This window comes from Nipponia nippon, unplaced genomic scaffold (genome assembly GCF_047370975.1).
Source record: "Nipponia nippon isolate SJK-2023a ecotype South Korea unplaced genomic scaffold, ASM4737097v1 scaffold_9, whole genome shotgun sequence".
Taxonomy (NCBI): Eukaryota; Metazoa; Chordata; class Aves; order Pelecaniformes; family Threskiornithidae; genus Nipponia; species Nipponia nippon.
This window is the reverse complement of record NW_028262413.1, coordinates 1,563,301-1,576,908: the sequence shown is the minus strand read 5'-3', so window position 1 is coordinate 1,576,908 and position 13,608 is coordinate 1,563,301. Positions and strand designations below refer to the sequence as shown.

The 13,608-nt window shown below is 43.3% G+C and overlaps 2 protein-coding genes across 8 annotated transcripts in view; both read left to right on the top strand.

The window, feature by feature from the left end:
* Positions 1-1,720, top strand: part of IL17RD (interleukin 17 receptor D) — a 70,760-nt gene extending 69,040 nt beyond the window's left edge. For both annotated transcript variants that reach the window (XM_087744987.1, XM_087744986.1), the window contains exon 13: positions 1,054-1,720. In XM_087744987.1, the coding sequence (XP_087601113.1) occupies positions 1,054-1,169 (116 nt within the window). In that variant the 3' untranslated portion in view covers positions 1,170-1,720. The remainder of the gene's footprint in view (positions 1-1,053) is intronic.
* The window catches only part of ARHGEF3 (Rho guanine nucleotide exchange factor 3), a 142,265-nt gene continuing 129,928 nt past the window's right edge, over positions 1,272-13,608 (top strand). For 2 of the 6 annotated variants that reach the window (XM_087744995.1, XM_087744991.1), the window contains exon 1: positions 10,595-10,801. In XM_087744995.1, the coding sequence (XP_087601121.1) occupies positions 10,767-10,801 (35 nt within the window). In that variant the 5' untranslated portion in view covers positions 10,595-10,766. Of the gene's footprint in view, positions 2,327-4,637; positions 4,831-10,592; positions 10,802-12,429; positions 12,665-13,608 lie in introns of those variants that run through there. The other 4 variants (XM_087744993.1, XM_087744992.1, XM_087744994.1 and 1 more) reach the window with 4 other exon arrangements.

Here is a 13,608-nt window from a genome sequence, read left to right as displayed (position 1 = left end):
CTGATTCAATCGCAGAACTGCCAGCTGGGTATCCCAGCTGCCGCGGAGGCGCCGGAAGAAAGAGGCAGTCTTTCCAGTAATTAATTTTCAAGTCACATACCTACTTGTTAACATGTGTCAGCTGTAGAGGTTAAACATTAGAGCCCTAGCTGCTAGGGTTGGATCTTAGCACCGGTGTCCCAACACCTTAAGAAGCCACAATAACTTCTGCCATTTTCCCGTTCGCTGTCCCTGCCCAAAGGCACCACCCTGACCGAGTCTCGCTCACACCTCCCCTGACCCAAGCCGCGGTCCTGCTGAGGTACGGGGTACAAAGGAGACGGTGCCTGGAACTGAGCATCACCTGCCTATTAGAGAGCAACCCATTACATCTTTTTGCTGTCCCAGACATACAGAATACTTATAGCCCTAATATTTATATGCCTAATAATGAGAGGAATAGATAGAATTTTTTAGCTTTTATTCTTGTTCTAAGAGTTGGACATGTCCAAATTATCACTCTGAATTCACAGTACCGTTTCTGTTCTGGCTACCTGTTTTTTTATCCATTAATTGGTCAGAACAGAAGTGAATAGTGCTGACACTTAACATCTCAAGGTAGATCTCTCCTTTCTTCTTTAAAGGACAGTTTGATTTAATCTTGTGAATTAAAATCATAAGTCACATAACTTGTAATACTTTCTATCTTTCAGTGCAGTTCATGTGCAGACTACTGATCTGCAAAGAAAAGATTCTCAAAGAGATCATATTGGGCATCATCAACTGAAGTTCAAACCAGTTTAATTTTAAGGAAGTACCAACAACCAAACCTTTACTAGGTCCATTCGCCAATATGTCTTCTCTAAGAAGCCCTGCCTGGGGAGAAAATTCACATTAATTCTTTAGATAAGGGGTTGCTGAGCATGGTAGTTCAGCCTCATTATGTATGGCATTATGAGGCAGAGGGTTTTTATAGGTTTTTATAGGTTTTCTTTGCATTGTTTCTAAAATGTTGACCAAATACAAAATCAATGTTTCAATTAATGAACCTCATTTTTTTTTTTCCTTTTATAGGGGAAGAAGAACCTCCTGTAATCACTGCCACGAAATTCTTAGTGCCTGGAATATGTAAAGCAGAACTTCATTGCCATATCCATACTGACGAACTGCAGGCAATTGCTCCTTTATAATACGTTACAACATTGTTATGCATTGCCACTTTATCAACAGCCTCTGTTTGTGCTTTAACTACCACGCGGTCTCAGCACTACATCTACTTGAAGGAACAAATACTCCCTGAAGAAAATCTGTTATTCCTAAGGGATTTTTTTATGGCCAGTAAAGTTGAATCTGTTGGTCTTCATATGAAGTCTTCCATGAGTTGAAAAAAATGCAGCATGGAAAAACAGATGAGAATACATTTCAGAATTGTTCCTATTGCTAATGTAAATGTCATGATATTACACTGTTTACAGATGCCATAATCAAAATTGACCTTTTTTTTGCTAGAAATAATCTTGCAACTGGACATAAAATAGCTTGGAACATTAAGTCTTAGTAAATTTCGTAGTCCAGCCTCTAGTTTTAAGTGCTGACATACTTGACGGCAGGAGCGTTCTAGTGAATGAGAGCAGGATTTTTTTCAGAAGCAAGATAAAATGCTGAAGGTGAGATCAAGAAATTCTCCATCAGAAGAAATAATTTTCTTTTAGACATGTTTGAGCTCCTTTCCTCACAGTCTTCTCTCTTTCCCGAATGTTAATGTGTCTCAGTATTTAATTTCAGATAAGCACGTCTCCCTCTTCTGTATGATTCTCCTATCTCTTCTGCACAACCTGGCTCTGATGACTCACAAATAGTACCATACTGAGTCTGAAGTATCATTTTTATAACAGACAAAAATACAGATCCTGGATACGCCGAGTGATACCATGGAAACAAAGTTTCCTCTTTTCTTCCTGGAAGGGCTAATATAAGGAATGCTGTAAAGAGCTATGGGGGAAGGAAGACCAAATTTTGTATTTAAGACATCATTCTGGATTTGTTCAGCCATGAGATGAGTATGCTTTATGGGGGATTTCATATTATCCTTCAAGGACATGCTGCTACAAAATCACCTGGGGTAGAACAGGTTAAGACAAGCGGTTAACAGGCATGAATATTTTGCTTTGTTTTGAGCCAACCAGTAAACAGAAGTTATTTTGCAGTTCACACTACTTGTCATTACTTAGTGATTAGGATAGTCTAATATTACTACTGTTATATTAACAAAAAATGCTACGACTACAACTGGACGCGTTTATCTGAAGACACAGAGCATGCATCTCCTTTCTTCTGCGGTGACCAGGTAGGTATACCATCATCCACAATATCCCTGCTGTTTCCAAAGAGCAACTTTCCATAAGTAAAACCCACCCATCTTTGTAACTGCAATTCTAGGCACTGTGTAATAAGGATGGTAACAGCAAACAGTAAAGGACAGCTTTATCAATGTGCCTTTGCTAATTTTGCTCATGGAGTCAGATTCTGTCTTGTTTAACCTGTCTTCGCATTCCACTAACAGGAGGTTACTTCAGGAGTACATCAAGGGAGAGCTCAAACACCTCAGTTATTCTCTCAATTTTGATAGATGAGAATTAGGCATTGCTAACTGTTACATTGTATTACCCATTTTAATAGCATGAGATAGAACTATTAAACAAGTGATGGTTTTGGCTGAGTAGCTTTAAAGCTCTTTTTTTTGTGTGTGTGTGTTGGTTTATATTTAATAATTTGAATGTCCAGATAAAAGACTCTTGAAATTGTTGTCACAGATGGAGTAAGAAAGTGCTGTAACAATTACTTGAACATAACCATTGATGGAGGAACTCCAGCGTGCTTTGCAGTTGTAATATGGAATTCTGTGATCAACTAGATGTATGTGTCAGATTTGGAGGGCCCTGTCCATTACTGTAATGTTCCTTACTCCTCCTGTTTTCTGAATTTGAAAGAACACTAACTGGAAAACCTCAAACTCACAATACCTAAGCAAGTGTAGGTAGTTTTATGTACACCGTGATTCATCTGCACCTTCAAGGATATATATATATTTTTTTTTTAATGCTGTGCCTTGGGCTGTACTGAAAGCAAAATTCTTTGTGTTTTCCTGTTCTTTGAAGTTGAAAAATACCTGGGTCAAACTAGGCAGAATAATGTCGAGGTGAATGCTCCTCCACTAAATCCAGCTATGAAGGATCTTGATTCAGTGCAATTCTTGCCATTTTGCTAGAGAAAGAGTTTGGCTTGATAAGACACAGGCAGAAAGGTTACGAAATTTGTGTGCTGAAGAGCTGCCGTGCATAGAAATGCCAAAGCTGCAAAACAGGAGGAGGAGGCAATTTCTTAGCAATTAGCTGGTGCAGGTAATGCTGCTTTCCCCCATGGACAGTGCCAGCTCTCATACTGTTACCTGCGCTAGACTAAAGATTGGGGAGATCTCCTGGTTCTGTTCAATTCACTAGCAGAATTGGTGCTACTTAATGGAGTTAGGTTTTCATTGTGAGCTCTAAGGCGGCTCAGTTTCGAAAACGGATGAAGGCAGTTGCACAAAGAATCACTTGTCATTAATGTTTTTATTTTTATTTCTTCAAAATTTGCTGTACAATCCTGCAATCTTATTTTATCAAGTATAAGGTCTATGCAGATGCCAGTTAAAGGGGGGGGGGGGGGGGGAGAAGAATTCCTTCTTAGCATAAGGTGGAAACAGCATATTATATGTCCTTAGAAGAAAGAGAATATAATTAATTGAAAATTTAGAGTAGGACAGACCACACTTAAAATACACAAAACTGAGAGAAGTAATACTTAATCTGAATTAGCATAGTTTTTTTACAAAGCCACAGTGCTTTAAAAAATTAGAAAAATACTGTGTATCTTGAGATGCTGGAAGGACATAGTACTGAATTCTGTATTTTCCCTCCAATGAGAATAAGAGCAAAAATCCTCGTAAAAAAAATTTTTTTAAAACAAATATGTTAACACACATATTAGAGGTTAGCTTACTACTACTATTTCAAGCATTAGTAAACTCTAAACAGAATGTTAATGGTGAAAGGATCCCTTGAATTTCTACTAGACTCACGTGTGTGGACATTGTTTGGATGTTTTAAAATGTGTTTTCTGGGAGGGTGGAAGAAACATTGGAAAGCTGAAGGTTCAAGATACGGAAGTGTGTTCAACATTTTGAATGATAAGTATAGTTGTTGCCATCATTTGTACCTGTACATAAACACATCAACTGTTGAAAATAGAACGCAGCTGACATTTGCAGAAAAAAAATTTTTATGATACTATAATTTAGAAGTTAAATACCAAAATAAACCATTTTTGTTCAGTTTCTTTCATGGGGCTTTTCTTAGTATAAGATGACTTGGCTTAAGAGTGCAGTTGTTTTATCCAGAACACTTCTAATGCAGTTAGGCACACACCACAAATAAGCAGACTCTCTAACTACATCTGGAAGGGAAACAGATATTTTGATGGGTGTTTAATATAGTCAAGCAACTGTAAGAAACTTCAATTCTCTAAAAATTCTGTATTGGACAGACTGGGTCTTTTTTTTTAATAAAACTGCTTTAATATGATTTTATGTAATTATTTTTCCTATATCCTCCTTGAAGGTCTCCTAGCAGTACATGGTTCTGCATGTCAAGTGAAACCTATCCACACCAACTACAAAACTATAATAACCTGGATTAATTCTGTCAAAGAAGATGTGATAATTACCTAAGATTTATATGCTTTTTGTTTTCATCCAAGTGGATTTCAAAGTCCTGTTCCAGTCAATGAACCCTGCAAACTCTAATTTCAGGGGTAAGCCTTGAAACCACTCGTATTCCTTATGTTGCTCAGGTAAATGAAGGTTTTTATAATGGACTTTCGGTCTGGCACAATCAAAGTTAGAATGCTGCAGAAAAATCTGTAACGAGTCTGTAAAACTTGTTATCATTGAAGACTTGAACTGCTTACTTAATACCAGGTAGTTTGCGTACACATTAGCTATGTTGAATTTACAGGATGATGTTTATAATGTTTATACCTGGTGTCTTCCTTGGGCCTGTCCCATAGTTCCTAATTCTGCTTCTATCACCAGGTAAATCAGAGACATTGAAGGGTCACTAAGCATGTGAACAGTTGCATTAGTAATTCGAAAGAGAATTTGATAAGGTACTCCTCTGTATCTGAACTGGACTTCTTTGAGATGTGTTATCCATATGTGTATCCTGCAGTCCTAATCTCTGTATCCTCTGCCTTGGAGCTCTGTACACAAGGGACTTTGTAGTTGAAAGAAAATGGAAAGGTGTTGCTTTAGTTTTTACACCTTCCGTTTAAAACGTGAGAACCCTCAGGATGCTTTCCTGACATTTGGGAACTGTTGGCCAAAGTTCTTACACCCTGAGGATGTGGAAAGATATGCCTCGATATGAGGATGTGCACATAGGTGATATATCTTGAAAAACTTCAGGAAGTAAGCTCGCATTTTTCTTTTTTTATCTTGCATTTAAATATTGTGGTGACTTGATACTGAAATCCCCCACAAGAAAAAAAACCCACACAACAACAAACACTCTTTGAGTTACAGTGAAAAACGTGTGCTGCACACAATACGTGCATTCAAACTATAACTGGTCAGACCCGTATTATTTCTGAAAGGTCAGAAATTAATGGCTGCGCTATGGATCAGCTGAAGGAATTTTTCTTTCTATCTGCTATAAATTATTTTCTTTTACTTGCTATCATCTGTTGCTGTTTCTCAGTCATAAAAAACAGAACAGTGGTCAATTTATATTTTATAACAGGATACAATTTCCTTCTTTATTCTGCTAGAACTGATTTAATAAAGTCTGATTTACCTATGATGTTCATTTTTATGGGCAGCTCCACTGTTGACAATGATTTCATATTTATAGCAGTCCATGGCAAAAGTAGAGATTGGTCATATTGTCCTGTCCACAAAAAGCAGAGGAAAAGGACATCTTCTTTCCTCGGTGTCAGATGTCCCCTGGATGACCAGAAACTGGAGTGCCTGCCCATACCTACCTCAATGCTAAAAGCTCAGTGCTTAGTGGATTTGGTATTGTACTCCAGTGCAGATACTTTGGGAAGGCTGGGAGTTTGAAAATAATGTGAAAGATGCTGGGGGGGGGGGGGGGCGGGGAATTTAGTTATATATAGTTAGATATAATAGTTTATAATAAATAGTCATAATAGTTATAATAGTAAACATCAGTGCAAGAAGAAATTAACATCTGGAGAATTTTCTTCATCAATTAATAAGCAGACTTCATTTTTAGTGGACAGGGAGCAGTAACATTTAAGGCTGATTTACCACAGAAATCACCCTACCTTTTTCCCGGACTCTGCTGGTAGGTTCACAGGCCTTGACACTAGATGGGAGGCTGAAGTGGCATGAGCGCGCGTATGGAATGCGTCCTGTTGGGCTGCTGAGGTAGCTGGAATTCTAACTATTCAGTTGCTACTGGTGTGCAAAAAGATCTACTTGGAGAGAGGCAGTCTTGTTGATTCTGCGAGTCAGGTAAATTTATTTCATAATAGTCTATAGAATTGGTATTTTTTCTCCACAGGGAAAGTATGCATCTCTGGTTTCATGTAATTGTAAATGCTATAACGCACGTATGCTCCCTGTGCAAATTCTCTGTTAACCCTTTGACTGTAAATAGACGTCACTTTGTTCACAGAACTTGCTCAGAATTTCTGTAATGGCCAGCCACGTTTATGATGAGATTTTACTCAGCCAAAAATACTTGGCTATTGATAATCATAATACAATTTCCTAGGGAATATAACATTTCTTATTAGTAAGACATGGAACCCGAGATCATACAAAGGGCCTGGGAGACTGACGCAGTATTTTTCCCATGTCAGAGTAAAGCAATCTTTGGAGGCTACGCTCTGCCTTCTGTTGGAATATTGACTATTGCCAACAACCGCAGACCAAGAGTTCTGTGTTACCTTTGACAGTACGCTAAAAAGACAGATCAAAACTAAAAATAGAAGTCACCTCTTCCATGGCTGAGAAAATTTTATTTCTAACCCACTTACAGAGGATTAAACCTGTCAAAAGACTGGATGCCTAGCATAGCAAAAGGAAAAATTAAAACACTTCGGGAACGGACATGTTTTATTTAGTTTTTGCATAGTTACCAAACTAAACTATGTTTCAAAGAAAAAAGTTCCCAGAAGGATTTTACATCGAGGAAATGAATGCCAAGAATATTTCAATGCAGCTAGCTCTACTGCCTGGTGAAAGTAATCTGCAGTGCAAGTTGCAGAACAATAATCACAAAAGAAGTCTTTTTCACTAACATTTTCTAAGCCTTTTATGAATGCTGTGGCCACACCCTTTTTAGTAATGCTTTAGTTCTCAGATGATTCAACCAATTTCAGCCGCTCTGGTTATGAAATCAGATGCTAACAATGTGAGTGGGACATACACCAGAGGAGTTGTTTGGTGTGTCGCGAGTCAGATTTTTTGTCCCCACGAGTGCACAGCTGGGGATACGAAGGCCGTAAGCCAGTGTTGCTGTCCTCATTTTACCTGGGAAACGGATAGGCACTAGATAGGGAATAGATCCCCTTCGGAACAGAGGTGAGGCTGGTGTCAGCTGAAGACAGAATGCAGGGGTTCATGTCTTAGCCTTGAGCCATAATGGTGGTGCTTTCAACAGTCTGTAACCAGTCAGCGTGTTTGGGTAGAGGTACTATTCTTGCAGCTTTTGCTGTTTTGCAATAGCCTGCGCAACAGAACAATCAACAGGCGCTGTTTGTGCTCCAGAGTTCTGTGGCACCACCGCAACAAGTCCTCTGCTGATGGAGCAAGGTGGGAAGCAGAGGGCGGCACTGCAGGAACCGCAGGAGAAGGAAGAGGCAGATTGGGGGCAGATGTTAAGCAATGTGTCTTACCTCCTCCGCGCCATCCCACGGAGGCCCCTGCAGCGCGAGGCGCTTTCGGCGGGCCCTGCAGCGGCCTGCTTCAGCCCCACAGCACTCCCTGGTACCGCTCGCTCGGCGGGCGTTGCTTGATGTGACCCTGGTTTGCAGGAGTGACTCCTCTATAATTTTGATGAAAATCAGGAGTGATTTCATTGCTGTCAGTTACACCATACTTATTTCAAAATAATTAAAAGCGAGAATAGAACTAGACCTGCTTGTCTTTAGCAGTGTCTAATACAGGGGATGTACCCGTAAGTCATTAGTCATCGTCGGAAAGGAAACTCTCTGCTCTTTATTGTAGCTTTTGCAAACGTGCCAAGGTGCGATTTAGGTGTTAGGAAGGAAACCACCATCTCTCTGCAGAATAGTTGGACAATGCTCGGCTGCTGAGGGTGGAGTGAGAATAATAGTTACAGTGAATCAGGAAAGCAGGGCAGGGTGCTTATTTCTACATTTTACCCCCTTTGCTTAGACTGCCTTTAGACCTGAGAAATACAGGTATATTTATTTGAATATTCCTGCTCTTACCTTTAAATTGGCTTGTTAAAAACAAACTTTTTTTTTAAGTATAACTGTCAAATATCACTATTTTAAGATAATGTTTGGAACTGAAGTAATAACACTTGCATTCTATATTTTGCATACTAAAGAAAATTTCATGCTTGTTAAGCTTTAAAAATGCTGAACAAAAAACAATTGCAAGTTGCGTTAATATAGTTTATCATCTTAAAAACCAGGAATTACAAACTAGTAATTACTAAAAAGTGTTAAATCTCCCTGGACAACATTTTTAGTTGATGTGGTTGAGCAGATTCCAGTAGGTTATAGAATTATAGAATTTACATCAGCTAATTCTTCATTCCCTGTGTACATAAGTAAGTGGAAATTTTGAGGACACATAAAATAGACTAAAAGCTAAAGGTCTCTAAACAGAGCATCTCTTCCCATTTCTGGATAATGAATACCAAGTTAAGCTCTAAAACAGGGGTCTAAAACTGTCACTTTTCCTTTACAGGCATGGGAAGTCCTGAATAAAACATGGCCAGGCACTTGCTGCCTGTTGCAGCCCTGCTGTTGTAATGGGCTCCGCTCCAGTGGCGCTGCCAAAGCAGGGGTGGGACCTCTCTTTCCTAGTTTTCGTGGCAGCAGCCATGATGAAGGCTCCGTGTTTCAGGAATCCGTCAGAAATAAGAAGACCTGAGCAGCCCCAGAGGTTTCTCTGTTCTGCTAATTACATGGACACTGCTGGCAGCCTAGGTTTTGCCCATAACATAGTGTTGATTACAACATATAAATCCCTGTGCAGCTAACTTTGCCATAGGGCTAGAAAAGCGCCAGGTCCCCATGTATCTGTCTAATTTATGTGAATTGCTGCTTTAGGAGCAGGAAAAAAGCAGTTGTAAAGCTATTACGGCATCTTGATGGCCATTTTCCAGTTGAATTGTCCTGAGTTTAAAAAGAATATTTCACCTTAAGGACCAGTTTCTTTAGATGTGACTTTAATTCCAGAGTGTTTTCATACTGTGTAAAGTGGAGTTCGGAGATTAATTTAGTATCCCAAGCTGAAGAAATTAAATGGGAATTTAAGACATTTACTTAAAAAGAAGCAAGGTCTGGTGTCTATACCACATTTCTAGCCTCAGCAATTTGAAACAACTGAAAGATTAGATCTCACTGCAAGATGTTAGGCTTGAAATGGGAAGCCTAACCATGGCTGAGAAACACAATTCATTATTCTATTTTAAAATAGTTCTGGTGTCTGTGGTACAAAACGTGGTGGGCTGCTTTTCCTCTTGTATTATCGTTTTTCCATTGGCTGCTTTATGTTGGCAATACTACTACTGAAACCAGACCTACCACCTGCATTTCATTTGAATTTGCATTTGCGTTAAGGGATGCGATTGTTAGTATTCATGATTATACCAAACTAGTGCCCATAGACTTTGGTCACACAAAAGCTTATCTTTACCAGGCACAGTACGAACGCATACCAGGATAGTCCCTCGCCTAAAGAGCTCATAATCCACTTGCTTCCATCTTCACAGCCCTGCTTTTTTTTCTGATCAATAGGGCTTCCTAGTCTACCTCCATACTACTTCTTCCAAACAGACACGCCTGTTGCCACCTGTAAGTTATTTGTGACTACTTTCCCCAGGTTGCTGACCTAATGGTCGCTTGCTGTTAACCTCGTGTGATTCCCAGCGCGGAACTGGTGCCATTTGCCCTTTTTTGGCCAGTTTTCCTCCCCAGCGGTTCCGGGCGCCGGGACGGGAGCTGCCGGGGCGGCACAGGCCGCGCAGGGCCCGGTCGGCGGGGACAGCGGCCTGCTGCTGCCGGTGCCCCTTCCCGCCTTTCACGGGGCCCGGCTTCCCCAGCCGGGGCGCGGAGGGCGCGGGGGGAGGCCGGGGAAGCGAAGCCCGGAGCGCTGGGAAGAGGCAGGGGCCGCTCGGGCCACGGCTGCGGCGGCACCCGGCCGAGGCGGGACTCAGACGGAGGCGCGGCAGCCGAGGAGCGGAGCCGGGGAAGGCGGAGAGCCGGGCGGGCGAGGCGGAGGGGAGGCCGGCGGGGCGGGGCGCGGAGCCGCGGGGCGGGCCTCGGCCGGGGAGAGGGGCGGGCGGCGGGGGCCGCACAGACACAGGCGGGCAGACGCGCACGAACGTCTCCTCCCTCCGCCGCCCCTGACAGCCGCCGGGCCGCCCCTGCAGCCCCCGCGTCCTCTCCGCTCCCGCCGCCCGCGGCTCTCCCCGCCCGGCGCCCCTTCTCGCCCTCGCCGGGGCGGCAGCTCTGCGAGCCGCATGCCGGGGGCCGAGGAGGAGCAGGAGGGGGCAAGGTAAGGCGCTGTCCCGCGCCTCGGGGCTCTGCTTGGGGCTGGGCGGGAGGCAGCTGCCTGTCAGAGCTGGAGGGGCTCGGCTCCTGCGGGGCGCCCGGAGGCGGCCGTGGCGGGGCTGACCGCAGAGGTTGCGTCGTGCCTCCCGGGGCACCCGCCGCCCCTTACGGGGCTCCGCACGGAGCGGCAGCGGGGGCTGCCCCGGCGGTGCGGGAAAGGACTCCCGCCCCGCTCCATCTCCTCACGCCGCCGCCGCCCTGCGCGCCCGGCTCTGGCGGCGCCCCGGGGAGGGGGAGGCACGGGGCGCACGGCCAGGGCCGGCCTGAGGCGAGCCGGAGGGCGGGAGCCGCCGCCCCGGGGACCCCCGGGCGCGCTCGCGGCCGGCGGCCCTGTGAGGGGCCCTGAGGGGGCGCGGGCCGGCGGCGCGGCGGGCGCTCGACCCGCTCCCTCTCGGGGCTCGGCTGCCGCTTCGTTTGTTTTATTTACTCTTTTAAAGAACTCTCTACAGTTATTTAGGGACCAATCTCACACGAGTGTCGGTTTAGGAGGAGAACCCCGCGCAGGAAGGGCCGAAGTCCCAGGTGCCTGTTGCCTCCTCTGAATATCGTAATTGTTATTACAAATAAGTTATTCCCCCAGCGGCTTGTTTGGCTCGGCGAGTGGGAGCGCGGCTCTGCCGGTCTCTGGTTTTCAGCCCTTCCCTCCACCTTGGCGGGAGGAGGCGGTGGAGGGTTGTAGGCGAAAGGAAAGTGGGAAAAAACAAACACCGGGCGTAATTACTTACACTTGTGAAGTCAGTCGCCGCCGACTCTGAATAGGCTGCAAAAGAGAGGCCACGTTAATCGTCGTGGCGCGGAGCGTTGCCGGAGTGGAAGCAGTGCGTGCTGGCGGGGCCCGTGTGGTGAGGGGCTGCGGGTTGTCCCTGGCTGGCTCGGGGCGGCGTGGCGGTGGCGGGGTTTCACCGGTTGTCTCGGTGCTCTGCTTGGCGGTGGCCAGAGTTCGTGATTTACGAAGGAACCGTTTACATTAGTGCCAGAAATCCAGCTTTGGTAGGCGATGTCTTTATTTTTATATGTAGTTCTTAAATCTTGCAAATATATAAATGTTCGTGTATGCCTTTTCCATATGTGCACACATACATTAATATAATTTATAGTTAAATGTTATCCTTTAGTACCTTGTGTGCTACATTTTCATAGTGAAAGGGCAGAGAAAATTCTTTCATCCTCCAGCACTTGTTATAGAATTAATTTGGTTACCTACTCTCTTGCGTGGCACGTACAGAGGTCTGCTAAGTGCAATGGGACGGGTGCTGTATCTATACAGAGTTTGAGTTCAAAATAGAAGAAGCCATGGGATTTGGAACCAAATGGAGTCAAAATATTTATTGCAGAAGAATAGGTCTTGCAGCATGTAGGCGGGGAGGGTGTGAAACGGAGCTGCCCCAGTGTGTGTGAAGTAAGGGAATGCACAGGAATATCTTTGGCTTGTCATTTGGTGGATTTAGCCCTTCCATTTAAAATTTTATACGTGTGACTTGCTACCTGTTCTCAGTAATTACTTATTATCCAGTTTTAGTAAACAAAATACCGTATTGTTTTGAACAGCAATGCCTTTTAATTTTCCATCAGAATCGTGCATATGGGTTAGCAATGTGACAAGGCCTCGTGACCCGTGAAGACGCTGTAACATTCGGTATCATTCCCCGCGCGTTTTCTCAGACCGCCGCTCTGTTTGGAATAGCGCGCTTCTTCTCAGGACCGCTTTTGTGCAGACAGTTGTTCTGGCGTGATGCCAGGTTGTGGGAGCCTTACGTGCGCACGATTTGGAGGTGTGTTATGCGGAGCCGCTTCCAGCAAGCAGCCGGTGAGACCACATGTCCTTAAACAAAAATCTGTTTTGTTTTGCTGTTCACAAATTGAAGTGGGTGATACCTGATTCTCCTCGGGAGTTTATATGTAATGTCTTAATATTGACTCGGGCTAGTTTTTCCCATGTCAAGTGTTTTGCTTTAGGTGCTAAAGAAAATTAACCTGACGCCTTAAATGCTGTTTATGCTAGAGTTTCATTTGTATGTTTTCAGTATTTTAGGTTTTTGAACAGTCTGTTTTGATGAAACATATTTTTTCTGAGTATTTTTTGTGAAAGCATCTGTCCACTGCTCTAAATGCTGTAATAAATGCATTTAGAATCCTTTTGGAGTGCTTTGTGTGTGTGTATTATATTGCAGACACCTAATACTCGGTTAAATGTGATGCGCGTTTTGAAAAGTAATTTGTTAAGAGTTGCCATTGTCTTCCTGTGTGATGTGTAGGGACACTGGCAAATGATACGCTCCATGGAAGACTAAAAGACTCGGGGTGCTATATATCATATTATTGATTTATTTTGTTTAACTTAATTAGTCTCTTTATGTTTAATTTAATCAGTCCCTTCGTGTTATTTATTTGTTTATTAAATCTTGGGGACATAAGCATTGCAAGGTCACGTAGGTTTTACAGATACGTTCCAGTACTTATAGATAAATGTAGTACTTTATAGATAAATTCTAATCTGTGACTTGGAAAAAGCCTGCGCAGAGCAGCACTGCATGGGAATAAAAGGTGGAAACAGATGAAAATACTAGAACTTGCTGGACAAAGAAAAGTCGAAATTTTCATGTTTGCATCTATGCTTACTGGCTGAAAAAAATGTTATCTCCACAAATCTAATGTTGTCTAGGTCCTATAAAAGTCCCTTTCATTTTTTTACCAAATTGTGCCCCTCAACTTGTGAGGGCATGTTGCGGATTTCAGTTGTCCGAGTCGTAT